Source organism: Chenopodium album, chromosome 7 (genome assembly GCF_948465745.1).
Source record: "Chenopodium album chromosome 7, dcCheAlbu1.1, whole genome shotgun sequence".
Taxonomy (NCBI): Eukaryota; Viridiplantae; Streptophyta; class Magnoliopsida; order Caryophyllales; family Amaranthaceae; genus Chenopodium; species Chenopodium album.
The window spans coordinates 60,791,581-60,818,611 of NC_137840.1; the positions used below are offsets into that span (position 1 = coordinate 60,791,581).

The 27,031-nt window shown below is 37.4% G+C and overlaps 2 protein-coding genes and 2 long non-coding RNA genes across 5 annotated transcripts; 2 read left to right on the forward strand and 2 right to left on the reverse strand.

The window, feature by feature from the left end:
- The first annotated feature begins 15,443 nt into the window (after nt 1-15,443).
- LOC145638008 (uncharacterized) lies at nt 15,444-16,393 on the forward strand. The gene is made up of 3 exons (XR_014114583.1): nt 15,444-15,964; nt 16,146-16,199; nt 16,318-16,393. It is a non-coding gene; the product is annotated as an uncharacterized LOC145638008 (long non-coding RNA).
- Nucleotides 16,394-16,533: 140 nt separating this feature from the next.
- LOC145638007 (uncharacterized) lies at nt 16,534-17,938 on the forward strand. Of its 2 annotated transcripts, none has more exons than XM_081688986.1 (4): nt 16,534-17,152; nt 17,262-17,399; nt 17,486-17,547; nt 17,630-17,938. In XM_081688986.1, exons 1-3 carry the CDS (start codon nt 16,874-16,876, stop codon nt 17,534-17,536), a joined length of 468 nt encoding a protein of 155 aa, XP_081545112.1. In that variant the 5' UTR covers nt 16,534-16,873; the 3' UTR covers nt 17,537-17,547; nt 17,630-17,938. The 2 variants fall into 2 exon arrangements, with proteins under 2 accessions (XP_081545112.1, XP_081545109.1); XM_081688983.1 differs by having other exon boundaries at nt 16,536-17,152; nt 17,473-17,547.
- Nucleotides 17,939-19,211: 1,273 nt separating this feature from the next.
- Nucleotides 19,212-19,884, reverse strand: LOC145638009 (uncharacterized). Its single transcript, XR_014114584.1, has 2 exons — nt 19,618-19,884; nt 19,212-19,493 (listed from the first exon to the last, which is right to left on the reverse strand). It is a non-coding gene; the product is annotated as an uncharacterized LOC145638009 (long non-coding RNA).
- A 4,811-nt stretch (nt 19,885-24,695) lies between these two features.
- LOC145640406 (protein FAR1-RELATED SEQUENCE 3-like) lies at nt 24,696-25,724 on the reverse strand. Its single transcript, XM_081691689.1, has 2 exons — nt 25,251-25,724; nt 24,696-24,734 (listed from the first exon to the last, which is right to left on the reverse strand). Exons 1-2 carry the CDS (start codon nt 25,722-25,724, stop codon nt 24,696-24,698), a joined length of 513 nt encoding a protein of 170 aa, XP_081547815.1.
- Nucleotides 25,725-27,031: the final 1,307 nt, after the last annotated feature.

Genomic DNA, 27,031 nt, shown 5'->3' on the forward strand with positions numbered 1-27,031 from the left:
CTCAAAACGAAATAATTTTTCCTTCTTTCCCCTCTCAAAGTAGTTTCCTGCCTCTAGCAAAATCGGTGCATGATCAGAGTTTTGGATGGGTAGATGTCTCACTTTAAAATTCGGCATCAGATTACACCACCCATCTTCCACAAGAAATCTGTCAAGTCTTTCCCGAACTGTAGTTTCTGGAGTTATACCCCTCTGCCATGTAAAGATATTTCCAGTAAAACCCAAATCTCGCAGCCCACACCGGTCAATAGACTCCCTAAACCCCTCCATACAGCTCTCCCTTCGTATAGCACCTCCCTCCTTCTCATTCATGCTTATTATTTTGTTAAAGTCACCAAACATCAAGCATGGAGCTGTACCTGATGTATGCAAATTAATCAACATTTCCCACGTTTTATGTTTATTCTCCGCTTCCGGCCACCCATAAATGCCAAAAGCTCTCCAAGTAGTATTTCCCTCACCATCTAGAATATTAGCCGCAATATGGTTCTTAGAGTAAGACACCAATTGTACCTCCATGTCACGCCACCACAAACCCATACCACCTGATCGACCCTCACTACTTAAGCAAATACCATGTTCAAATCCATACCTCCTTTTTATTTTTTCTAGAACACTACTACACACCTTTGTCTCCATAATAAAGACAATATTTGGCCTCTCTTTCCAACATAAGTCACCAAGAGAGCGAACCGTCCATGGGTTGCCAGCCCAAAGACGTTCCAACTTAAGAGTTTCATTGTCGTTCGAGGGCTTGGTTTTTCCCAAGACCCTCTACTTTAAATTTGGTTGCTACAATAGATGCTTCCACTACACTCTTCAATTTTTTTGCATCAGTTTCACCATCACCATAATCTACACTCCCCCCATCACCCTCTGTACTCCTTTTCTGCTTTCCACCTAACCCATATTTCTCCTTATTCTCCACATCAGAGCTCTCCCTCATTTGAACATCATCAATTCTCATAATTCTTTTCCATGTTTTCCTCCCACTAGACACCTCTGACCCCACCCTCTCCTCACTACTCTTCCCTGCTTCTTTTTTACCCTCACTACTACCCAGAATAGGAGTAGATTGGCTCACTTTATCCCCAGCAGCCCCCACCACATTGTTTCCCTCTTCCCTTCGTACCACTTCCCCCCTCTCAATACTAGCCCCCTCTTCTATTGCCCTCCCCACATTATGAGCATCAGCAATTTGCTCCATATTATGTTTTTCCACCTCCCCTGCACCTCTCTCCATACTAATACTCTCCACACTCTGAATTTCACGTGGCCTATACACAAGCTTCTTTGATTGCTCGTCTAGAGCCACTTCCAATTGCACCTTCCTACTTCTAGGAGATACATCATGGTCACAAGCACCTGGTGAGGAGAAGCTAAGTTTACGAGCCACGCCAACTGGACCCAGTTTGATTGCCTTGGGATCATTATAACCCAAAGAGCCTCCCATGTTCCCGACTTTTATTCTATCCATTATTCTCTTCTCCTTCTCTATTGTTTCAGCAGCAAATTTTGACAATTTCAATGGTGAAGCTCTCATCCAAGGTCCATATTGGTACACCACATCCCTACCCACCTCATCATCTTCTTCTTTTTTCACACACTCTCTGTCAGTATGATCAAGCACACCACAATAAAAAAAAAAATCAGCCAACCTTTCATACTTAATATCAATCCATTTTGGCTTCGTCCCCCCTGTAGATATGAATAGCCCTCTGCGCAGCGGCTTGCTAACATCCACCATTGTCTTAATTCTCAGAAATTCACCCCACATGAGAGGATTCGTTTCATCCAGTCCAATAAAACCCCCAGCACATCACCAATTTCACGTAGCATACGTGCATTTCTCTTATTGAACGGAACATCAAAGAGGCGAACCCACGTCGGCGTGCAATCAAACACCACCTCCGAAGGTTGTTCCTCCCCCTTTAATTCTTTCAGCAATAACAGTTTATTATCAAAGTACCATGGCATACCTTCAGTCACCCTTTGCTTATCTTCCTTATTCATGAATTGGAAAATAAACAAATTGGTATCAATTGTTCGGATTACAATATTATTCTCCAATTTCCATACTCCAGTAAGGGTTTTCTTCATAGCTTCCGTATTGTAAGTTTTCACAGTAAGAAGTTTGCCCACAACTGCCAATTGCATATGTGCAGTCGACTCGTCATCAGTCTCCTCGATTAGCGAATCCCCCACTACCGAGTTCTCAGCATCAGTCAATTGGAATTTCTCCCAATCTTTGATTAAATCATCAGCCATCAGTGCCACCGAAATCAACACTCCAGAAAGCTTAGGAAAAACACGATTACAAAGATAAAAACACGAGAAAAACCCAGAACCCTAGACCAAGGACGACAGAACCCTAGGCGAGGGACTTATTAATTCACCTGAACTTAAATTATATTATTTGCTTAACAGAAATTATTATTATCTTATGGTAGCTAGTGTCCTGTTGTTATTATATTTGTTTTCATTTATCGCAATTCTCGCTAATATTATCAAGGTACTATGCAATTTTATTGATACTGAGTATATTCATAGCTTTTTGTAAAATTGTTGCTGGTGCTTAATGCTTACGAAATTTTGTTTTTTACCACCTTACAAAAGCACTAAAATCTGTTTTACCACCTCCCAAAAAAAAAAAAAAAAAAAAAAGTATTACTTTACCACCTTAAAAAAAATATAGGTTTTACCACCTCCACCGGACTCCGGTGACGGAAATTTTTTGTAGGTCCCATTCTAACGGCTACTTTTTTAAATTTGGCCCTTTCTTCCTCGATTTTTCGATATAAATAACCCTTATTACCAATTTCTTGAAAAAAATCCACTGATTTTGGGGTTTTTTTTTTCGATTTGCTTCCAAAAAGCTCAATTTCACTGTGCCCTAGCATTCCCAGCATCGATTTGTTCCATATTTGTGCTCATTTAACAAAGTTCACTGAGATAGAAATGGGAAGTAGGTACGTTGTTCAATTAAATCTCGAATAAGATGAATTCGTAGCAAATTTTTGCAATTGTTGTCTGAATTATGTCGCAAATGTGATGTTTGATTTTAATTGTGGATATGACTTAAGAATTGAGCCCCAATTTCGTATTTTTAACATTAGGGTTCATGTTAGTTTCAATTGAATTGGGGTTTTTTAAATTTGAATTGATTATTGTAATTAGGGTATGGCAATGGTAATTTTGTTCAATTGGGAGTAATGTTGATGATGGTGCTTGCCAACTGTTGCAGGAAATGTCTTCCATAAGTTATTCACCATCAAAAGAAAAAAATGTCAATGCGGATTACCCATGGCAAGGCTTACTTCCTGGACTAGGGAGAATCCGGGACGCAAGTACAGGTCCTGCAAGTTCTATGACCCTGTGACAGAGACAAAGGGTTGTAAAGGCTTTGAGTGGGTGGATCAGCCAGATGGAACACCATGGCAAACAGAGGTGATTAACAACTTAATACTTGACAAGAAATTGATGAAGGGTGAGATTAGTGACTTGAAGAGGGAAGTAGATGATGTTAGTGGGCAGAGGAGATGCTTGTTGAATGAGATTGATTCCTTGAAGATCAAGTGTAAGGCACTAAATTCTGACAGGAAGAAGATGAGCATGGAGACTCATGGAAATGAAGGATCATCAAAGAATTTGGCTATGTTTATGGGTGTTGTTGTGTTTTGTTTCCTAGGTTTGGTTATGGCCTTGTATTTTGCTAGATCTTAGGATTAGTGTGAACATTTGGAAATTTAAGCAAGGTTTTATGGCTTTTTTTAGGGCTGCCATTTCATGTTATGTATTTGAATATTTTCTTAATCAAATGAAATGAAATGTATTGAAAAGGTTGCTCTAACTTGTAGTGCTTAATTTAGTCATTCCCATTCATTTTAGTAGCAAAAGGCATATTCACATATGCATACAAAATGTTGAGAAAGTTTTGCAGCAAAAGAGCACTACATAAGTTCACCTTAAAAAACTAAGTTGTCCAACTACACACATGAAATTACTTAAAAAACTAAGCTGTTCATGAAGTACAAATTCTCTAAACTATTACAAGCTGTTCAAATTCTTTGTCCTGCTCCTGGTAACTTGCAGCTTGGGCCTTGCTTCTGTTGCTTGGGCTGGCTGAGATGAAGACTCATATGATTGGGGTTGACTTGAGCTCTTTTTTCTGCCTCTGGTGGTGGGTTGAATCAGAGATTGATAGGGTGCTGATGATGCTGGGGCAGTTGCTGAGGCTGGGATGATGCTGCTCCAGTAGTAGTCTGTGGTTTTGGCATTGTCAATGCAGCTTGCATGTCAAAAAGAACAGAAGTCATCAATTGCTGATTGTTACTCAACCTAAAACACATACAATGAATGCAAAATTGCATGTATATACCTGTTTTGCAGCTTTAGCCTCACTTTTCTTCCTTTGCTCTTTCATCCAAGCTGTCTGCAGCTGTGGCCTTCCCCTTTGGGATTTGGTGCAGCCTCTTGTGGTTTCTCTGGTGCAGGACCTTGCTTACAGGTTTTGGCATAATGTCCAAACCCACCACAGTTGCTACATTGCTTTTTGATCTTTTGTTTTTTCCCCTGAGAAGTAGCAGCAGAAGACCCTTCACCTTGTTCAAGCTTCCTTTTTTTTGCTTTTGGTCTGCCTGGCTGAACCTTTATCACAGGTGACAAAGGATCTCTAAGCTGGACCCTTTCACAATGCTTTGAACCAGGCATTGCAGCTATGGGAGGCTCATATGCATCTAGGTAAGTGACCCTATAATAGTGAACATGCACATACAACTCTGGGTCCTCCCTCTTGTCCAAAATGCAAGCATAAGCATGGGTACAGGGTATCCCTGTCAACTCCCACCTATAGCAAGTGCATGTCCTATTTGACAAGTCAACAACATACTGGTCATCTTTGTACTGAACCTCAAAGGTCTCTCCCCTAGAAGCCACCCCAGTACATGCCCTAGCATACTTCTCAATGCTATCAAACAGCTTGTTCACATATGGTGTTAATAAACCCTCCCAGTTAGAGGCAGCCTCCCACTTATCATTACTTCTCTTCATCATGTACCTTCTTAACCATTCCATTTGGGTAAGAATGGGCTTATCCCTAGCTTCCCTAATCACGGCATTAAATGTCTCACACATGTTGTTTAACAACATGTTAGACTTGCATGTAGTTGAGAAAGCATGCCTAGACTAGTGGTGGGGGGGATGTTTGCAAGGTACTCATAAGCTTCATCATTCAGGAAGTGAATTGACTCCATAGCCACCTCAAATTCAAACTGACACACACACACAAAGACACACAGCATAGATTCAATACTCCAAATTGTACAGCAATGCCAAAGTTATGATATACAGCAATGCCAAATTCAATACTCCAAATTGTACACACACACACAAACACACATATGCAAACACAAATATCCTAGACTATACGACAAATTATAAACGGTAAAAACACACACATACAAACACATGAAATTAAAGTGAAGGCATATACCACTGTGCTTGCCCTAGCTGCTGCCCAAAAAAGCTCCTTGAAAGTGGCCCCATGAAATTGCAATTTGAAATTTGCCCAAATGTGTCTCACACAGAACCTCAGCTCTGCCTTTGGGACAACTTCAGCAAATGCTTCAATCAAACCCTAGCATATTACAAAAGACACAAAAGTTAAACCATATAAATGAAAAAAAAAAAAAAGCAAAAACCAGAAAGAAGATACTTACTTTCTGCCTATCAGACATGAAAGTCAATTAAGCCATGTCCTTTATCAAAGCAGCCTAGTGACTCCATCAGACTTTGAAGAAACCACACCCAGGTCTCCTTATTCTTAATTTCACATGTTGCCCAGGCTATTGGAAATATGTTGTTATTTCCATCTTTACCTGCAGCCACCAATATTTGCCCAGGATATGCTCTTTTAAGGTGGCAACCATCCACCCCAATGATGGGTCTGCAACCAGAGACAAACCCAAAACTCAGTTGAGCAAGGAAAATGTACATTCTCATGAAGATTGGCCTCTGTATCTGATCCATTGTATCCACAACCACATTGCAACTGCTGCCTGGGTTGTACTTTAGGAAAGCTTTCCCATAGTCCCATACCCTAGCATATTGCTCAACTGCACTCCCATAAATTACCAATTTGGCCCTGCTCCTTGCCAACCAGGCCTTGTAATACCCAACCTTTATCCCCAAATCATTCAATGCCCTCTCTTGAATCTGTCTTATCTTCCACCCTGGGTTACTCCTAAACTCCTCTAAGTACCTGTCTGCCAGAAATTCAGCTGTCAACTTCTTGTTCATCTTTGTCCTAACACACATATGCTTCAACACTAAAGACTTAATCTGCCAAGCATCTGATTTCACTAACCTAGAAGCATAGAACTTAAATCTACACTTCCTCCCTTTCACACAAGTACACTGAACCAACCTACAACTTTTCTTGTTGTACTGACAGCTACACCTTCTTCTACAGTAAGCTGTTATCCTTTTGCTGTCATTATGCAATAGGTAGTACTCATACCTATTCTCAATTTCATGTTGCCTCAAAGCTTTTCTCACCACTTGAACATTGCTAAACTTTAAACCCACTTCAAATTGGATAGGCTTGGAGAAATCTGTTTCAGCATTAAACCAAGTACAACCACCATTGTCATCATCAGACTCACCATCTAAGCTCCTAAGTTCCTCAGAATCATCATCAGCTTCTTCTTCAACCCTCAATTCAAGTGATTTCAAATGTTTGTCAATGTCAACCCTAGGATCCTTAGGCTCCTATGGATCTTCACCTACACCTTTCAAGCTGCCCTGCACCTCAGTTCTAATCAGATCTAGGTTTTGCCTCAACCATTCTTCATCATCTTCATCATCATAAATATCCTCTTCTCCCTCCTCCCAGTCCAGTCCTAGATCATTGTGCTTAGAATCAGAAGACTCAGTTCCTCCCTCCCTATCACTGTACTCATCTCCAAACACCAACTTCTTCCCTACACCTTGCTTCTTCTTGCCTGCACCTTGCTTCCTAGGTTCTTCACCCCCAGATCTAGCACCAACAGCTCCCTTAATAACCTTTCCCTTACCCCTTTCAACTGCAGTAAACTTCCAGAAGCTCCCTCACCTAACTTTCCCTTTCCCTTATCTTTTCTTGTCACTCTATCTGTAGCTGTATGCACCCTTTCACCCCTGTCCTCAGCCTCTTTGTCATGAATCACAATCCCTTTTAACCTTGGGCTTCTCCTAACTTCTAAGCTAGTATCCTTTGGGCCTGTCTCAAGTATTCTAGGCCCACCCAACTTCTTTTTAAATCTGCTCCTCTCTTTTGAAGTCAACTCATTACCATTTATAAGCTTAAATGGTGTTTTATCAGTTGCTTGAATTTGCTCATGGCTAGTCACATACATCTCTATTTGCCCATCTTTATTCACTGTCTCAAGGAACCCCTTTACCTCATCATCACTATTCAACTCTCTTTTACCAGTTACCCAAGACTTCCCTTTCTGTTTATACCAACAACTAAATCCCTTAGGCACCCTAACAGTAGCATACACAAAACCTTGTATAGCTGACTCCCTCAAGTAGTGTACATATATGCTAGAAATAGTAACATTTTTCCTCACATAAACCCAACCACCATCCCAATTTAACACCCTTCTATTTTTACCAACTAATGAGGGTATAAATGCACCCCCCAATGTCATTTTAAGGTTCACTTTATCTAGCCTAGCTGTAACAGGTCCAACAACAACAAAACAAACACAACAATGCACAATCTCAGTATTTAATTGAACAATTAATCAATCCAATTTACAACTACTCACAAATTACAACATGCAAGACCAATTAGGCTACACTATGCACTTAATTAACAATTAACATATTGTAGACACCCATTTGTGTCTCCCCAAAACCAAACCCAGTGATGAGTCCCTTTCGCGTCGAATCATAATCGAATGAAGTGAAAGTGTGGAAAGTCTAGTGTTGCGGATAGTTTTAATGTCTTTTCTTTTCTCTCTGTTTTTGAAAACTTATTTTAAGAAAACAGTCAATATAGTTTGGTTGGTCCATGATATGGGTCCAATAGTAGTGTAGTTTGATGGGGCTTGACAAGAACTTTCCAACGATATATTATAAGCCCAATTCCGATGAATATTGAGGAAGTTATGGCCAATTTACTGAACTGGGCCCGGTTTGAGCCTTATATGCGGCCCAATGATCTAGAGGAGGGCCTAATATGATTTATCATTCCTAATGCAATTAGGAATGGTTTTAGTCTTCTAGATTCTTCTAGAAGGTTCTTTTCATTCATAATTCAATTAGCATTGATAAATTGACTTTTTGACTTTTCAGAGTTTTAATTAAAATCAAATAGCATTTTCGAGGAAATTATATGATTTTATCCTCCAGTACGGCAAACGTTTCTGATTTTCGAAAACGCGTTAAAACCAGGCTTGGTGCCTGACCCCAGGCTTTGGCGCCTAGAACCAGGCCTGGCGCCTGGCGCTAGCCATTGGCGCATGGCGCCAGTGTTGGTGCCTAACGCCAGTTAGCCAAGGTTTGCGCCAACTCTGTTTTTTGTGCGTCAGACTCTGTTTTGTTTATTTTATCTTTTTGGCTGATTTTCTCTATAAATAGCGTATTAAAAACTCCGTTTTCATTCACCAACTCTCATCAAGATTTTCTTAATCATTCATCTTTCTCTCTCTTTTTCTAAACTAGCCTTTTCTCAAATACAAAATACCGCATTCGCAAGACTTAGATACACCTAGCCATATTCGAAGTTGCCTTCGCCCTAGACGTGAAAGGTTTAATTTTTGAGGGTTTGGTCCCAAATCTCTCTTTTGATTATTTAATTTAATTGTTTTGATTATTTTTTTCCTTGAAGTTACTAACGTGTGTATTTTGTTATTAGAAAGACGTACGAGGAGTCAAAGTAAGTACTTTAATGGTTTTTATTGATATTATGATGTAGAAATCATGTTTATATTGTTATTATGATATTCCTAATATCATGTTTAGGAATAATATCAAATATGCTTATTATGATTCCTGTGATGTTTCCTACTCTCTTCCTAATATTTATGATTGTTAGTATCATGTTAGGGTTAAAGATTTGATTTTTAATGCTTAGTGACATGCTAGGGTTTGTTATTAATCTTGTTAGTATCATGCCTAGGATCTTGCTATTATTATGCTTTAATATTGACATGAACATGATTATGATTATAATTGTTATTATTATGAATATTATTGTTATTATTATTCTGATGATGAATATTTTATCTATGATGATATTATTATGATTATTATTATGATTATTTATTATGTTGCTTGATACATTATTTATTTTTATTGCTTGATCACCTTTTATGCATGTTTAAAGGGAATTTGTACTTGTAATCACGCTTAATAAGATAATTAATAATCTTGTTTAGGGTTAATTGTGATTATAAATTCAAGTGATCGCCAATAATAGATTTGTTTGTGCATTAATATTCAACCAACATAGATAAACAGGTTTAGGGTTAATCCTATTGATTGCATGTTAGTCAAAAAGCGCACATGAATACGAGCAGAATAAAGTAGAGGCCTATTATTAGGGCAGGTTCAATCTCTTTTAGGTTGGATTTGTACCATCATCCCCGAACCCTTATTTGGTTCTAGACCTTATGGAGTTGACGATCTCTTGGATCGTTAAGGGGTGTAACCTTCATCCTATGAACGGTTTACAAGTTCCTGAAAAACTTGTTGGCGACTCTTTTGCTCTATCTTCTTCCCTTTTGGACGCCACCGTACTTTAGTGTATGATCACAGTGGGGTTCAAGCTAGGGGTTTAATGCTTGAAATTTATTCCCTACACATATATATATAACCCTAATCAACTAATTAATTAACAATAACACAGTTTAATTAAGTCAAGATTCGCATAATTAGGGTTTATAATTGTTTAATTCACATATTCCCAAAAAAAGCAAATTTTACCCCAAATTACTCCCAATTACCCACACAAAGTACAGTAAGGAGCTAAAAAATACCGCTTTTGTCAGAATTCGAGATTCTTTGTCAGCAAAGACTCAAGCTTTTGGACCTTTACGCGTTGAAGATGAAAGATACCTCGCTGAGTGGCTTCGAAATTGTGGTCCCAACTACTCTTGCTGAGTGAAGAACTGTGCGACTTAGGGTTTACTTTTTGAGAAACATCAGAAAATGAGAGGAGAGAGAGTGAAAGGTTGAATTTCAGAGAAAAATTGATGAGAAATTGATGGAGAGAGGTGAGAATTGATGAGAATTCAGAGGGGAAGGTGAGAAAAGGAAGAGAGAGAAGGAAATCGTATTTTTTGTCTTAAATATGGAGGGAAATGATAAATGGTGGGACCCACAGCAAATTTCCGTCACCGGAGTCAGGTGGAGGTGGTAAAACCTATATTTATTTTTTTTTATAAGGTGGTAAAGTAATACTTTTTTTTTTTGGAGGTGGTAAAACAGATTTTAGTGCTTTTGTAAGGTGGTAAAAAACAAAATTTCCTAATGCTTATTATCAAGGTACTATGCAATTTTATTGAATATAAGAGTATATTTATAGCCCTCTGTAAATATGCCATTTGTTAATTGGAAGAGAAAATCATTATATACAAAAAACAATTTTTTATTATGTCGTTTACAAGCCTATTAGTTCAATTGGTCGAGCACTCTATGCTTCTACGCATAGAGGATGTAGGTTCGAGTCCTACGTAGGCTATTTGTTGTACCATAGTATTAACTTAAGAAATAGTGATCCTTACTAGAGACAAAAGTGACCTAACTAAGGGCAAAAGTGATCCTAATTGACAAAAGTGATCCTAATTGAGGACAAAAGTGACACAAATTGGGGATAAAAGTGAGTCTAACTTAGGGCAGAAGTGACCCTAAGTGGGACAAAAGTGACCCTGAGCGAGAGAAAAAGTGGCCCTAACAAAGTGCAAAAGTGACCCTAATTGGGACAAAAGTGACCTTGAGCAAGGCAAAAAGTGACCTTAATTGTGGGCAAAAGTAACCTTAACCAAGGGCAAAAGTAACCCTAATTCGAGACAAAAGTGACCCTAAGCGAGTGCAAAAGTGACCCTAACTGGGACAAAATTACCTTGAGCAAGGCAAAAAGTGACCTTAATTGAGGGCAAAAGTGACCCTAAGCAAGAATAAAAGTGACCCTAAGCGAGTGCAAAAGTGACCCTAACTGGGACAAAAGTACCTTGAGCAAGGCAAAAAGTGACCTTAATTGAGGGCAAAAGAGACCCTAACCAAGGGCAAAAGTGACCCTAATTCGAGACAAAAGTGACCCTAAGCAAGAATGAAATTGACCCTAAGTAAGAATAAAATTGACCCTAAGCGAGTGCAAAAATTACCCTAACTGGGACAAAAGTGACATTGAGCAAGGCAAAAAGTGACCTTAATTGAGGGCAAATGTGACCCAAACCAAGAGCAAAAGTGACTCTAAGCAAGACTAAAAGTAACCATAACCAGTGCAAAAATAACCATAACCGAGACAAAAGTAAAGTGACTCTCACCAAGGATAAACGTGACCCTAATCGAGTCAAAAGTGACCTTGCTCAAGTGAAAAAGTACCCCTAACCATGGACAAAAGTAATAATGAGTGAAAGTGACCATAACCAAGGCAAAAGTAACCCTAATTAAAAGAACTTAATTAATTCAATGATCCTAAGTAAGTTATATAAAAATGACCATGGTTACACAGTTACACCAACAATAGGAATACACCAATACGAAAGTGTTATGTATAGGTTATGTGGCACTACTAAAAATAAAGCATTTTGCGACCGCCGCAAACGGTCGCTAAAGCTAGAAAAACGGTCGCAAAATTTAATTGCGACCGTCAACGGTCATAAAGCGGTGGTCGTTATTCCCATGGTCGCAAAAAAACAAAATTACGACTAGTTGTCGGTCGCAATTATTTTGCGACCGTTTTCACTATTTTCAACGACAGGTTATAAAACGGTCGCAAATATAATTAATTGCGACCGGTACAACAGCGGTCATAAATATGTCAATTTACGACGGATATAGGCAGTCGCTAAATTTTTAAAAAATAATAAAAAAAAACAGAAATAAACGAAACCCAGCTGCACCATACACCACCTGTACGGCTGTACCCACCGAGACTCAGCCTGCATACATTCACACCATGAACCACCACCCCATTCTAACCTCCGCCCACGTTAAACCACCTCCGCCCTTGCCTGCCCACCGCCAACCTTAACCCATAAACTAGAAAATTCAACCCACAAAAATGAAACCAAATACAATCAAAATTAACAAAAGAACCCACAAAAATAAACAAAATATAACCCCAGAATATAGATCCACACAAATTACCCACGAAAAACAAACAAAAATCAAACCCAAAATCAAAATTAACAAAAAATCAAACTCAAATTAAAAACGAAAATAAAACCCAAAATGAACAAAAATCAAACCCACAATAATTAACAAAAAATCAAAATGAAAAATCAAACCCAAAATAAACAGAAATCAAACAAAAAATACTTCAAACGTAGATATTTCGAACAAAAAAAAACCTGATTCGAAAAAAAAAACCCCCAAATTCGAAGGAAAATAAAACAAAAAGTATAAATAAGAAAATTTACCTCAAAACTAGAATTGACTTCGAATTTCACCTTGATTCTGGTTTAATAAAGCCAAATTCGACCATGAAAAGTCTAGATCTAGACTTTTTTTTTGTCAAATTTGACCTTAAAAACCATTAACTTGTTTAACCATAAGCTTGTGACGGTGGAGATCGTTGTGGTGACCGAAATTCCGATTCTTCTCGTGTGATTTTCGAACAAGAACAAAGAAATAATGATGAAGTAAAAGAGAACAAAGGAAGGAGGAGAGGCGGCGAAGATGGTGACGGAGGAAAGAGCTTCAGACAGTGGTAAAAATGGAGGAAAGACAAAAGGAAGAAGAAGAGAGGAGAGAGAAGAAAGAGAAAACGGCTGAGGGCGTGAATGAATTAGGGTTAGGGGTTGGATTGGGTGAGTTTTATACAGGATCTTTTTTTTTTTTTTTTTAAAAAAAAAAAATAAAAATAAAAATAAACTACTTTTGCGACCGCCTTAAACGGTCGCAAATTTTGCGATTTACGACCGTTTTTACCGTCGCAAAAGTTTTTTCGAATTTTGAATTATTTTAAAAATGTTCAAATTACCTTGCGACCGTTTATAAGGGCAAAAACGGTCGCAAATCTGCGAATGTTTTAAAAAGCGGTCGTAATTTTGCAACTGCGTTCAAGACTGTCGAAAAATCATATTTTGCGACCGTTTTCATGACGGTCGTAGAAAAACGGTCGCAATTTGACCGAATTTTAGTAGTGTGGGGCTTGAACCCACAACATGTACACTTATAGTACATTGCTCTACCATTTGAGCTAATAGCCTTGATATTAAACACTTCAATTTCCATTGCTATTATAACCATTGCAACACAATCACACATTAAAAAAAATAGCTAGTATGCTCACTAAAAGAAGGATAGAGAGAAACTTCATCAACAACTCTGGTGTCATCAAAAGTACATTGCGCCAATCCAAATCATCATCAATAAATGACTCAAGCACTTATCTTAATTGCTATTGACTATTACAATATCAATTTACTTGCTCTAAAAGTTCTTGGGGCCTAGAGATCCCTAAACCATTGAATAAGTGTTAAAAAAAAAGAAGGATGAACTTTGAAAGTTACAGTAGAAAAATTTATTAAGGGATGCTAGCAAAATCAAGCATCACAGCAGCCATTGCACAACGTGGAGCCTCCTCAACCCATACTCTCATCTCCACTAGCTTGGGCAAGTTTATGAGCAGCAACATTACCACATCTACTTACATGAGAGAAAGAGATATGATTGTTAAGACTAGTAAGCATAACAAAATCACCGATAATAACTTCCTGTTTTACATGCTTTAAATAAGTAAAATGTTAAATGTTATCAGTCTCAAGAATAGACTTACTAAGGCCAGCATCCATAGCAATTGTTAAGGCAGGTCTTGCAGGACAAAGGTTTTCATTGATCTTCTCCCGAAGTGTCCAGCATTTCTTTTCAACCAAATTCCCTACAAAAGACACCAAAATAAATCCCACAAAGATTTATCCTTTGAAAGTTTATCCCTCTCAATTTTCAAGTAATAAGGCAGTGATATCTAGTTCAAAAGACTAAAAAATTTTTACTGTACTCAACTCTATTGTCTACTGCTTTTGTAAGTAGGATAGTTCCCTTCTTTGCAAAAAAAATTCCATAGAAGTAAGGCCTAAAAATTTTTAAATACAACCCTGCAGTTTTTTAAAACTCTTTTATCTATTGTATAATGTCTATTTGGTCCAAAATTATCTGAAATTCGAAAAGCTACTCAATACATTAATTTAAATTTCTTCAATAAAGTATAATTTCATATTGCAGGATAACAAAAATCAAATTACATAAAAGACAAAGCAAATTAACATCCACAACATAGAACCCTATAATTTGATTTGAAAGATGAAAATAAGTAAAATTTGTACAAATTACAAAACCCACCATATAGCCTAGTTAAATTCATCATATAAAACCCTAGAATTCAAATTAAACACGAATTACCTTTATTTCAATTGATCCTTGATGATTATTTCTAATGTGTGTAAAGAAAAGTGCAAAACAGAATACATAAATAAAAATTGAAGAAAAAATTCACCTGCAGTTAGTAGCTTCGTTTGCAAGACGATTTTCACAGTAAAAAGAAAAAAAAAGTAAATTAAGAAAACAAAACTATGAGTAAACAAACCTAGAAATCGATGGAAGAAAGCTGAAACAAGCTTGTAACAATGGCGGAAACGGAAGCAAAAAATATGGCGGAAGAGAGAATGAGCAAAGGAGAGAGACGTAAAATTAGGAAGAGAGAGGAAACCAAATACTGTAAATAACATTGACACGTGCGAGCAAAAACAAGGAAAGTTAATTACTTTCCTCATTCAACCTGCCACACAGTACACTAATGTAAATCGGTTTTTTGTTTTTAAATTTGTGAATTTATTTAATGAAGCGATCAAGAAACAAGATGTGATCATAGATCATATAGTCTTTAGAGGAAATCTCTGTTTCTCTTATTGATTAACCACACTTGTTTCTCTTGAGGGCAATACAGTAATATCGTGGGGTATGAGTGGATTTTCGATATTTGACGTGGTATATAATAAGAGATAGCTGTAAAAGTGTTATTGACGGTGTTAACTTGATGTTAAAAAGAGGTAACTGCAGTAAAAGTAATGAAATTACTGTGGAAGAAGTAACAAAGACCAGGAAGTAGAACTTTTTTTTTTTGAAAGAACACGAAGTACAGCTAGAACAGGTTGGGATACGAAGTTTTTGAAGCTGCAATACTCGAGGAAATACACTAGATTTGACGCCAGTTCAAAGGTAAATCTCAGCTGCTTTCCATTACGATTCTGCTATTCTGGTTGTTTTGAATTGTTTTAATTTTGTTGTGCGGTGAAGAATGAACTGATTTACTCCTGATTTGTATACCATTTGCCAAAATTATGTTGAAATAGATCCAAGGAATGTCGAAGAACATGAATTGATTTGTTTGTTAATTATTAATTGCCACGAAATTGGTTTCAGAGTTAGGTAGTCCTTGTAATTTTTTGTTCGATGTATGTTCCAATTAGGTGGATTCAGGGTTGTAATTATGTTAGGGTTGTTCCTTCTAGTGAACAAATGAATGCATGTTGATTATTCGAGTAGTTGAATGCTAGTTGGGTATTTGTGAAATCGAATGTTAGATGATTATTTTGTGAATTGAATGGTAATCAAATATTCAAATAAGTGAAAGAAGTGTGTTTGTTAAGTGAATTTTTGGTGAGCTGCGCGGTAGTTGAATTGGTATTGTTGCAATGGACAGGTGTAAATGTCTGAAGAGGATTCTAAGCGTTGACGTTCAGAAAAATTGGTATGTATTTTGTTCAGTATTGGTAGAATTTTCTGGAGAGAGGTGTAACTCAACTTCCTTGGACTTGTTATGGGTTTAGTGGGATGGAATGGTCTTTCAGAAAAGTTATGATTTTGGATTGTTTACTGAGATTGTAGTTGAATAATTAATTGGTGTGTTCAATGTCTGAAATGAATTGCAGGAAGTATCCAAAGGCAGGGCTAAAACAATATGTTTGGAGCCTGGCATGTTCAAGGTAAAGCTTTTATTTTAATGGGATGTGTTGGTGCTTGAAGAGCTTAATAATAATGGTTATTTGAAATGAATTTTATTTGATTTACCAGTAACACTGGTTACTTGATTATGCATTTTAGGATGATAGTTTAACTTGTGGAGGAGCTGTGAAAAGTGGAGCACGTGTGATGGTGGAACTTTCCAAGGGCAGCAAGAAGGTAAGCTTTATTGTTATGTGTAGAAGTTTATAAAAGTGTTGGTGTGTACTAATAATCCGGGTCCGGTTGACGGCCACCGAACATGAGTTGCCGTGTGGAGACGTTTGGGCGTATATGTCAGAAATTTGATGATAGGAGAAAACGTTGAGTGATTGAAATGGGTTTTGGTGGTCTATTATATCTTGCATTTGATATGCAACTTCCAAGCCAGCTAGCTTATTGGCTTGTCACTCGTATAGATCCGATTAGTAAAATGTTGATTAGTCCTGATGGTGTCGAGTTTAGATTTTCTAAGAAACAAATCCGTTGGGTTCTAGGGATACCTATGGGATCAAGGAGTGTTCCTTGCACCAAAACAATGACTCCACACGATCGTGAAATGGTTCAAAGAATTCTGTTAAAGTATGGAAAGTGATGGGAGTGTACTGGACAATCTGGTCGGGTTTACACGTCTGCCGGGATACCGTTGAGCTCGAATATGATGGATCGCTTAGAGGGGTACTTTGATGCTTCCGAGGAAGAGGAATTTAAGGCGCTGTTCTTGATAGTTTCGTTGGGGATGATATTGTGCCCTACGCAGTCACCAAGGCTTGCAGCTGATCTTATACCTACAATTGGATGTGCTATGGAAGCAGTTCAATATGATTGGTGTGCTTTAGTTTTATCGAAGTTAATAAGGAGTGGTTCTAGCTTCGCCCGGCGGTTCTATGCTAATGGATTTGCTAGTGGATGTGGGGGTTGTTCTCTATTTGCAGTGGTATGGCTTTGGTAGTACTTACTAGTTTTGTTTATCATGCATATTATTGATAGATTATTGATGTGGCCCCATTATTAATTATTAATGATATATATAATTTTTTTTTCAGATCTTTTATTTGGACCGTTTAGATAGGGATGCTGTTGATTGGGATGTTTTTCCCAGAGTCAAAGCCTGGAATATGCAGCATATTCGAAGAGCTTCGAAGATGGACAAACTGATTTCCGGGGACTTTGGGAGGTTAGGGGTAAGCATATTCATTTTTATCATAAATGGCATTAGTTATGTGGCTGCAATAATCTATATTTTTTTTGTTGTAGGTGTTGGATGTAGCTTATGGCGAACAACATCCAAGGGATGCAAGAGATAGTGTTGGACCCTTAGATGAGCATAACGTGCGTAGTACATTCCTTTTGTTTTTAATATTCTGATTTTTTTTCTTATATGGTGATGGCTTACCCTCTTTTTTCTGGATAGATGGTGTCAACAGAACTGGGGGTTAGTGTCCATGTTAGGCAAAGGAGGGGGCGAACTGCATAGTGAAGCAATAATACTCATTGGTGTTAAGTGAGCAATAAGATTCCTTGTGAACTAATTTATTTAACTGTTGTGTGCACTTTGTAATAAAATGGAGGATGATTGTTGTTGTTGTTGTTGTTGTGGTACCGGTTGAGCCTTTTTTCATAAAATCACCTTACTTTAAATCAATTTGTAATAACCTGTAGGAATGTTTATTGTTGTAGTTACTGGTTGAGCCTTTTTCATCAAATTGCTTTTTAATTAAATCACCTAATAGACATGTTCATCAACCCTAATTGGTTGTATGATTATTCTTATATAGATGATATCCAGATCTCTGTTCCTGATTGTAACTTTTCTGCCCCTAATTCTGCCTTCAATAATTGTAAATTGCAGCAAGCTTTGAATGTTCCATTTAATGTCAGGTAATTTCCCTTTATTTTGTGTTGTTTTTAATTTAATTTTTGGGGGAATTTCATGTGAATTTTTTTGTGAGGCTAGGGTTTTCAATTTTGACCCCACTTGATGATTTTGTGAATTATGTGGCTAAAAATTAAAATTTTGGGGATTTTGTGAATTACCCATTATTTTTTGAGGAATGAATTATATGGGTTTTTATTTTAATTTGATTTTGCTATTTTTATTGAATTTTTGGATTCGCCTTTCCTCTGTTGGAATCTGGGGAATATATGATTAGGGTTTGTGTTTTTTTGAATTATTTTTCGATTTTTCATGTACTTTTGTTGAATTTGCAACGTGCATATAATTAGTGTCATTCTTGATATTGATTTTATTAAACATTATTGTATAAAGTTATTTTTTTAATGCATCAATTAAGGATAGATAGATGAATGAAGTTTGGTAATGTTTTGTGTATACTTGTGATTTTTAAAGTTGTTCGTTAATACTAGTGAATTGTGGCGCCATTTAATATTTATCCACCATCTCTTGTTCGAGTTTGAGGTGATGCTTCATACATTTTGTGAGTTGGTAATTAAGGAAGAAACCATCAACATATTTTATGAAGTGCATTGCTGAATGAATGAATGGTTAAGTAAAACAGGTGGAGTTGTTTGGGGAGATCGAATACTAGGACCCGAGAAAATTAGGTGAGGAGTATCGAATTTAGGATTTAGATGGGATTATGGAGGTGCTATAAGTTGTGTGATTTTTGATGTCTAAAAATTTGATGTCTAAAAATTGTTCCTGTGGCGATGATTCAGGAATCCTTGCTATTACTTTGATGTTTAGATTGTGGAGTTATAACGCAAGGGTTCAATTGTGCACAGTTGCACACCATAAGCTAGGATGAAGAGCTCGATATTGGGATGAGTTGGGATTCTGCAGTGGGATAAAACTTTTCTTGTATTACTTTTAATGCTAAATCCTGGGTGTAATTAGTTACTTTTATTTTGTGGTGCTCTATGCAAACATGACACTACTGATAATCGACAATGCAATTTTGGAGTTTTAAATCTGTCCAGTTGTGAAAACGATGCATGTTAACTAGTTCTTTGTCACCTCAAATCAGCCCTTGAAGAAAACATAAAGCTCAAACATAATAGCGTACATAAACACATAATATCATACATACACGTGGAGTTAAACCACGCACACATATGCCCATGTTAGCACACATAGGCTTAATTGTTTTACAAATATAATAGTAGTCCAAGTCTCAGATAGTTGAAATTTTAAAGGCAACACACAAGCTAAGTACCATTACTAGTCCACCAACATTTATATATTACAGACATAATAGTAGTGAATTAATGAGATCCTCCCATTCGACGCAGCAAGCCACACATCAGTTCACCTATTCCTGTTCACCAATACATAATTTAAGTTAGCTCATACAATTTAACAATAATTGATGAATAATTTTTTATGTTACAAATGGCAGATGATTAGTGAATTAGTTAGGGGAATATATGATCTGAACTTACCTCATTTGCATTGATTGAACCCAGCATTCGGAGCTCAATAGTTTGTGAGTCCGCAACCATCACCGTAGCATTAACTCTACTTGGATCCCATAATACGATGCTGCCTCCCATTATACCCTTCCCTGCATCAAATCTCCACCTCATAGCAGTCCCAAGGTTGCGCAGAATCCTTTCAGTGTTGAAGGATGTTGCCCCGATTTCTGCCACAATCATGAAAATAGGGTTGTGAGTTCCAACCACTTGTTGAAAGTGGGGCACAAATGATGGTCGTGTACTGTTATCCTACGACCACTCCATAGGATCACAGCAGCGCCAATGTTGAGGGTCTTCTTGTCATTTTCTAACTCCGGGCGAAGCGTAATAGCTTGGTAGCGACTTGTGGGCTGATGTTCAATGAACTGGTCCTGGGTGAGCGTGAAGTTGATGGCGCTCATTTTGTCTTTCACCTTGCATTTTGTAAATACAAAATCGCGTATTAATCACAGTTTTTTTTTTTATTTTTAAGAAAGCGTATTAATCAAAGTAATTGTTCGTTCAATACAACATATTTGCAATAATTTCCTCTATTTAAACTTGATCCATGTAGGGGTTATAATAACTCAATATACAGTCCACTAAAAGGGTCCAGCCTAATGACGTGGTTCAATCTTGTAGCCCAAATTGATAACTGGTTGATTTAAATAAATAAAAGTTAAATCATCATTACTAACTAGTGCAACAAATGCAACCTGTGGTTATAAAATTAGGCCACCAGTATAAAATAATTACTGTCCCAATTTAATACAACATGTTATAAGAGACGTTGGAATGAAATTAATAAGTTCAAAAGTAATGGAATGATTCGTGGGACCTTTAAAAATTAGCCCCACCAAATTTTAAACAAATAAAAAATTAAAAAAACATTGGTGTGATATTTGTTTAATTAGTAAATTAGTGAATAATTTATAATTTTTTAGCTTAGTCATTAAACTCCCCATTTCATAATTTTGTCCGGTATGTACATCGGGAACCTAATAATTCTCTAGTTTTACAAACTTTTTAACCAAAAGGAAAACTTAGTTATTATAGTCCTAAAATCATAGTAATACAACAGTTATGTTATTTGAACATACATTATAAGAAAGTAAAGTACCTAAAAACATGCATATATGCAAGTAAATATTAACCAGAAATGCAACTAAGTAAATAAAAAAATAATTACACAAACCAATTTAATCAAAGTGGCGAATTGTACCTGAAGGAAGACAAATTCATCGGTGTAGCTCCCGAATTCCGTGGTAAACCCACCCATTCGTAGAGAGTAAATAGGGCCACTTTGCGGGACTATTGGCTTCGGGTCGATCAAGTTAACCAACCGCTTTGGTATTATTTTAGTTTTGCCCTCATATTCCACGGTTGCATCATTCTCCAGCTCTCGAATGACGGCTTGAACCTCGGGCTTACCCACGACATCAGCTATGTTGGGCAAGTGAGCAGGAAGAATCACCCCGGACTCATCCATCATCATCAGTTTGTCCATCCTGTGTTGCTCCTCCGTGGGCTTAGCAACAATCTTCCTCAAGATATCGGACTCTACAACATTTAAAGTCGGCAAACCTCTGGGACTGTAGAAGTAAACATAGTCATTAAATTTGATTTCCGGCTCAGTGTTTTTGTTGTATTCGAAACAATGAACAGCGTTCTTTGTTGGTGGCGCAAAGTAGAAACCAGAGGGGTTGGGAGTGTGAGGGTTTTCCATGGAAAAGGTGAAGAATAGAAACAAAATAAAGAAATAGATTTGTGGAGGTGTGGTATCCTTTTTATTCTAGTTCCCCTTATGCAGACAGAGTGCTTTTTTGCTAGCTGCTAAGCACATAAAGACAAATAAATTTATTTTAGTAGTTTGTTTGAACCAAAATTTGATTCTTCTGCAGTCTGTAGTTCAATTTTTGTTTTACTAGTACACTCAACCTCAATAAAAGCTTTCCCATGAGTTGTCTCAACAACAGTACTATACTAGCAAACCCTATATCCTATTACCCTAAACCCTATAACCCCTAGTAACCCTCAATTGTTACATTTTTTTGTTTGATCTTGATACATTATGTGGTTGAATAATAATAGAAGTTATATAATTTTAATTTAAATATTTGTGTAATACTAATCATGTAATTTAGTTTATAATGGATTAGATTTAATTATAATTGAAATTATACATGTGATCGATTATCTCATTTGCCTCGATTGATTTGGAATATTACCCTAGCTATTTCACTCATTTCACTATGATCGATTATCTCAATTGCCTTGATTGATTGAGAATATTAACCTAGCTATGTAATTCATCACTTTAAGCATGTCATTATGTTATGTCATTAGCCGTTTTAGGTTAACCGTTAATCTTAAAGGACTATTTGACCACTAACCTCATTAGTGTAATATGGTCATTAGTGTCAATGTTATGATTTACTATCATTGCAATGTATCCTAGGTCCAATGATCGATAACCGTCATTTAGATAATCATGAATCAAAATTCATTACTCTACCGTTTGTAGTGTTCCTATAATCGTAAATGAAATGATGGTTTTTTTACCACTAATCTCAATTATTGTGTCATTATTTCATCATCTATCCTATTAGCATGCATAACCAAAATCGTGACATTAACTATTTAGGTGTCCTATAAATCCTATCGGTTATGCTTATGATCAGTTACCTCATTATTGCAATGTATCACTGCTCCAATTATGTTAACCGTCATTATTGCAATGTATCACTGCTCCAATTAAGTTAACCGTCATTTTGAGAACCGTGAATTGAAAGTGATTACTCTACCGTTTGTAAGTTTATGGTAATCTGAACAGGGTTGTTTGACCACTAATCTCTATTATAGTTTTGTTATTTCATCCTCTATCTTATCAGCATAACCATTATCGTGACATTAACTTTGTATCCTATTAATCCTATCAGCTGTGCTTATGATCACTTACCTCATTATTGTCCCAAACGAAACTTGTCCAGAAAGTAGTAAAAAAAAAAAAAACCATAAAACACAAATAGATTAACAATCCATCGAACAATATGCATTCAGTTTCAAAAGCACAAACAGCTCACCTAAAATAAGGCAAAAACCTATGGATACAAGCATCAGTGCTACCTTAACCATAAATACATTACTAACTGATCATAGGTTGCATAACCTCAACAACGTCACAAAAAGATCACATGATAAAATAAGGACATCATTTAATACTGGTTCCAGCGGACCAGAACCACAATAGGGCATATTTGTCTAGTCTCCATTATCCCAGCAACTCATCAAGCCGTTTCCGCTTCACTTGGTCATATTAAGTGTTTTGAACAAGATTAATACCATATATTGTGCATTTTAATAATTAAATACCATTACTTTTGCATTTTAATAATTAAATAAATGATCTTAAGTCCCTTACCGGTTGCTTTCCCTTGATTGCATTGGATTGTCGCTTAGTCTGTCCCTTAGATGCATCTTGTCCCTTAGCTTTGGTCTGCTTACTCTTTCCCTTGGGAATTTTTGCTTCTCCCCTGCTTGTAGTACCTTTCCTGCCTTTTCCTTTCACAGCTACCCCAGAACCTGTAGCCTAATTATTACCATTTGCAGTTCCAGAACAGTTAGAATATTCAGACAGTGACCACATGATTCATGGTGTAATAGCCTTAGTTGGTAATCAGGGTTAACAAAAACACTTACATTAGTGGCCTTCTTCTTACTATTGGTCTTGTTCCCAGTTTCAGCGTTACCAGTTGCATCATCCCCTGCACCACCTTTTGCAGCACCCTACGACAAAATATCAAAGACAAAATATCAAAGACAACAATACTCAGAGTCAGTTAAAGACTCAAGGTATAGTAATTCACTTTGTCCAGGGTTGTACTTACATGTTTGGGCTTCTTGTTAGCGTTCTTGTACCCGGTTTCAGCATGTGTTTTGTGCCTTGAACCCTTTGGCCTTCTCCTTCGCCTTTTCTTAATAACAGGGTCTTTGATAACAGGGTCCATAGAGGGTGGACAAGTTTTGTGATCTGACTGAATAGAGTTCTGAACTGAGGAGGTCGTTCCATCTGCTCCTACTGATGAGAGTGTGCTCACAACAGGGACATCTTCTTGAAGCTTCTTGTCCCTACAGTCGTTAACTACTGCTTGTAGTTTTGAGAGTGCTTCAATCACGATATGAACTGTCTGATCGTTCACCATCGCAGCAGTTTCACATAAAGGCTCAAATTTTTTCATCATCATGTCAAATCTCTTCACATGATCCGTATCTCCGGGATCATGGTCAGCAACTTTGACCCTTGTGTGTCTCCGGGGAATGTCTTTCCGCCAGCGTGATAAAATGTACTTATCAGGAAGAACTTCCACATCATTTTCATCAAGGATCCTAATGGAGTGTTTGCATAGTATGCCATGTGTCTCGAACATCCTACATTCACATTGCACCTCCTTTGTGATCGGAAAGAATGAAACACTGTAGATCCTCCGCCTATCTGTAATTACATCCTCACTAGCACCGGGTGGAACAATCCATACACGATCCCGCACCAAATAATGAATAAGGCTTTCTGACAAGACCTTCTCCTCTCGAATGCTGCAGTACATCATCCTTGAACACTGTTTTTGAACTTCTTGGAACTTATTGTCCGTGTATAACTTCCGAAAGATTTCTTCAACCTTAAACCCCCTAACTAACCTTCTCAGGTACTTGGAGCAACGGTCATCCGCACTCTCCTCATCTTGGAGCCGTTTGTTCAACGCCATGCAATACTTTTTGAGGGAACTCATGAAGTTTGGTTTGTCGGTTCACATAGCCATCGAAAAACCGATGTATTCTCTCTACCCTCTGAGTGGTTTTCATACCTGCCCAAAAGAACTCCTTCATGTAAGACGGGACCTACATATAACTCTCTTTGTGGAGGGTTTGCAGCCAGTCATTCTCCTCCAAATTGTACTCAGATATATATAAGCTCTACCCATCGGTCGTGGAACTCCATGGGGGTAAAACTCTCATACACAACCGCTTTTAGAGGGTTGAGAAAATCTTGGTAACTAATCATATACAAATCAATACAGAAAAAGGTCTTTCATTAGATATGACCAGCACTGAAATATATTCCATGAGCAACTATGACAAGATAGGAAAATATGTACCAGAGGTGCGGGGGGGCATTGTAATTAAACCTATGAACAAACTGAGAAGGAACACAACATGGCAGGTACAACCACCACATAAAACTATTAATAGTTAGATAGTGTACATTTAAAATATTTGAAATGGCAGATTGCATTAAAGGTATCTGAAATGCAGTGAGGCAGAACACCGTATAGCCATATATATGAAGTTGATCATGCTGCTAACGGGTAGAACAGTCAATCAAATTTAACAAACAACAAAAACATATACTTATTAGTAGTTAAACAGGGTTAGTTAATGAAAAAAACTAATCGTCCACACTTGCCAAGTTTTTCCGGTATCTTGCTCATAATATGCCATATACACCAACGGTGAATAGTGTTTAGCATGACTTCAAGTAGGGGCCTCCGCATGGCTGCTGCTTGATCGGTCAAAATAGCTTGAGGAGGTCGGTTGTTCATGCATGCTAGCCACTGCCGGAATACCCATTCAAAAGTATCACAGTCTTCATGTGATATAAGTGCGCATCCCAACAACAAAGTTTGGCCATGGTGTTTCACACCAACGAAGTTAGCAAAAGGGAATTCATACTCGTTAGTTAGGTAGGTTGTGTCAAAACAAACTACATCCCCGAATTCCTCATATGCTACTCTACTTCTAGCATCTACCCACAAAACATCCTTAAGCCTCCCCTCCTCATCTAAACGTTGTGCGTGGAAAAAGTTTTGGTTGCCGGCTTGCATTTTTTGAAAAAACTCCATCATAGCCACTGCATCACCTCCAACCATCTTCAATCGCCTAGCCTTGTATACCTCATGTCGTAAATCTTTGACAGTGAACGACATGTTTTTCACTCCATTTTGCTCAGTTGCCATGCACCCATGAATCTGAGATATCGGCACACCTTGTTCATAGAAATCCATCAACCTCTTCTTTACCTTTGAGGTGATGTGCTTCATGCGATACTCCTTCACAAGCTTCGCTTAAGCCGGATCTATCAAGTGATTATGCTCTAAGTGCACGGTCATCAATTCCCAAGCACCATCTTAATTAAGACTAGCATAAATTCTGGCCAAACATTCACACTTTTTTGAAGTCCGCTTTGCACGACTCAACTCATTCTCATATATATCACCGTCAACTAATCCCTCTGCACCTCCAACTCCCATTGCCTTTGCCCTCTTTTTGGCTTCCCTCCTAGCCCTCATGTCGGGTCTTCCCCAACACTCACACTTCCAAGTGGTAGCAATTCTTTTACTCTTGTCCTGCTTAGAATTTACTCCCTGCACCCTTGTCACTCCAAACCCAATCTGCTCAGCATACTTCTTATAATAAGCTTCAATTTCTTGCCAAGACTTAAATACCATCCCAAGCTTAGGCTCCTCAACAGTGAGCACAGTCATTTGGTTGCTGCCAACAACTGTGTGTGTCGTATGAATTGTTTTCATGGGGGATAAATACCTAACAGAAATTGCATTTGAGTCATCAGTTTCACCACCATGTCCAGTGACATTATCAGTGTCAACAACAACATCCTCAACTACTATATCTTCTATACCTTCACCCCCCACATCTTTAACCTCCACATCAATAGTATTCCTAAACTTTACTCCACTGCCCCGATCTACAACACCAGCCTCAATGCCCCCTATAACCGGTTCCATATCCGAGTCAAAATTATCAGTCCCCATGTCAACCTTTTACTCCTTCCACACATAAAACAACATAGATTCACATTCCAACTTAAACATTAGCAATCTTAGCAAAACCAAAAATAATGTGTCTAACAAAAAAGGAGCAGTTGAGCAAAATTAACAACACAGACACAAGACAGAAAATAGCAGATTCTACCATGTCAGAGCTAGGTGCAACAAAAATAAGCAGTTTCTAACAACCAAAAGTGCAACTAAAACAGTAATAATCCTAGTATATCAACCAATTAACAAAATACAGATGCTATAGGCTTAATCAAATCAATTTTCAGCTATACATTCTACCAGGTAACTAGAATTCATAAATTCAATTTTAGAGTAATATACAACTCAATTTTTCCAAACGAAACCACACTTATATATCGCAGCACTTTAATTTTCAATTTTGGAAAAAAATCAAAACCTAATTTGAACAATCGATATTAACAGAACAATCAGTTAAAATCAAAGGATACAACTTACACCACTAACTACATCAACCCATTTCCAAATAATATTTGTAATTTAATTCACAATTCAAGTTTAATTACAAAAAACTGCAATATTCGAACAAC

Bases quoted from the DNA above. Each gene is read 5' to 3' on its own strand.
- LOC145638007 (XM_081688983.1), top strand. From the start codon at position 16,874: ATGATGGATCGCTTAGAGGGGTACTTTGATGCTTCCGAGGAAGAGGAA. The intron at 17,400-17,472 runs GTAAGCATATTC...TTTTTGTTGTAG, and splicing joins GGGACTTTGGGAGGTTAGGG to GTGTTGGATGTAGCTTATGG. The intron at 17,548-17,629 runs GTGCGTAGTACA...TTTTCTGGATAG, and splicing joins GACCCTTAGATGAGCATAAC to ATGGTGTCAACAGAACTGGG.
- LOC145640406 (XM_081691689.1), bottom strand. From the start codon at position 25,724: ATGAAGCACATCACCTCAAAGGTAAAGAAGAGGTTGATGGATTTCTAT. The intron at 24,735-25,250 runs GTATTCCGGCAG...AATATATTTCAG, and splicing joins ACTGTGATACTTTTGAATGG to TGCTGGTCATATCTAATGAA.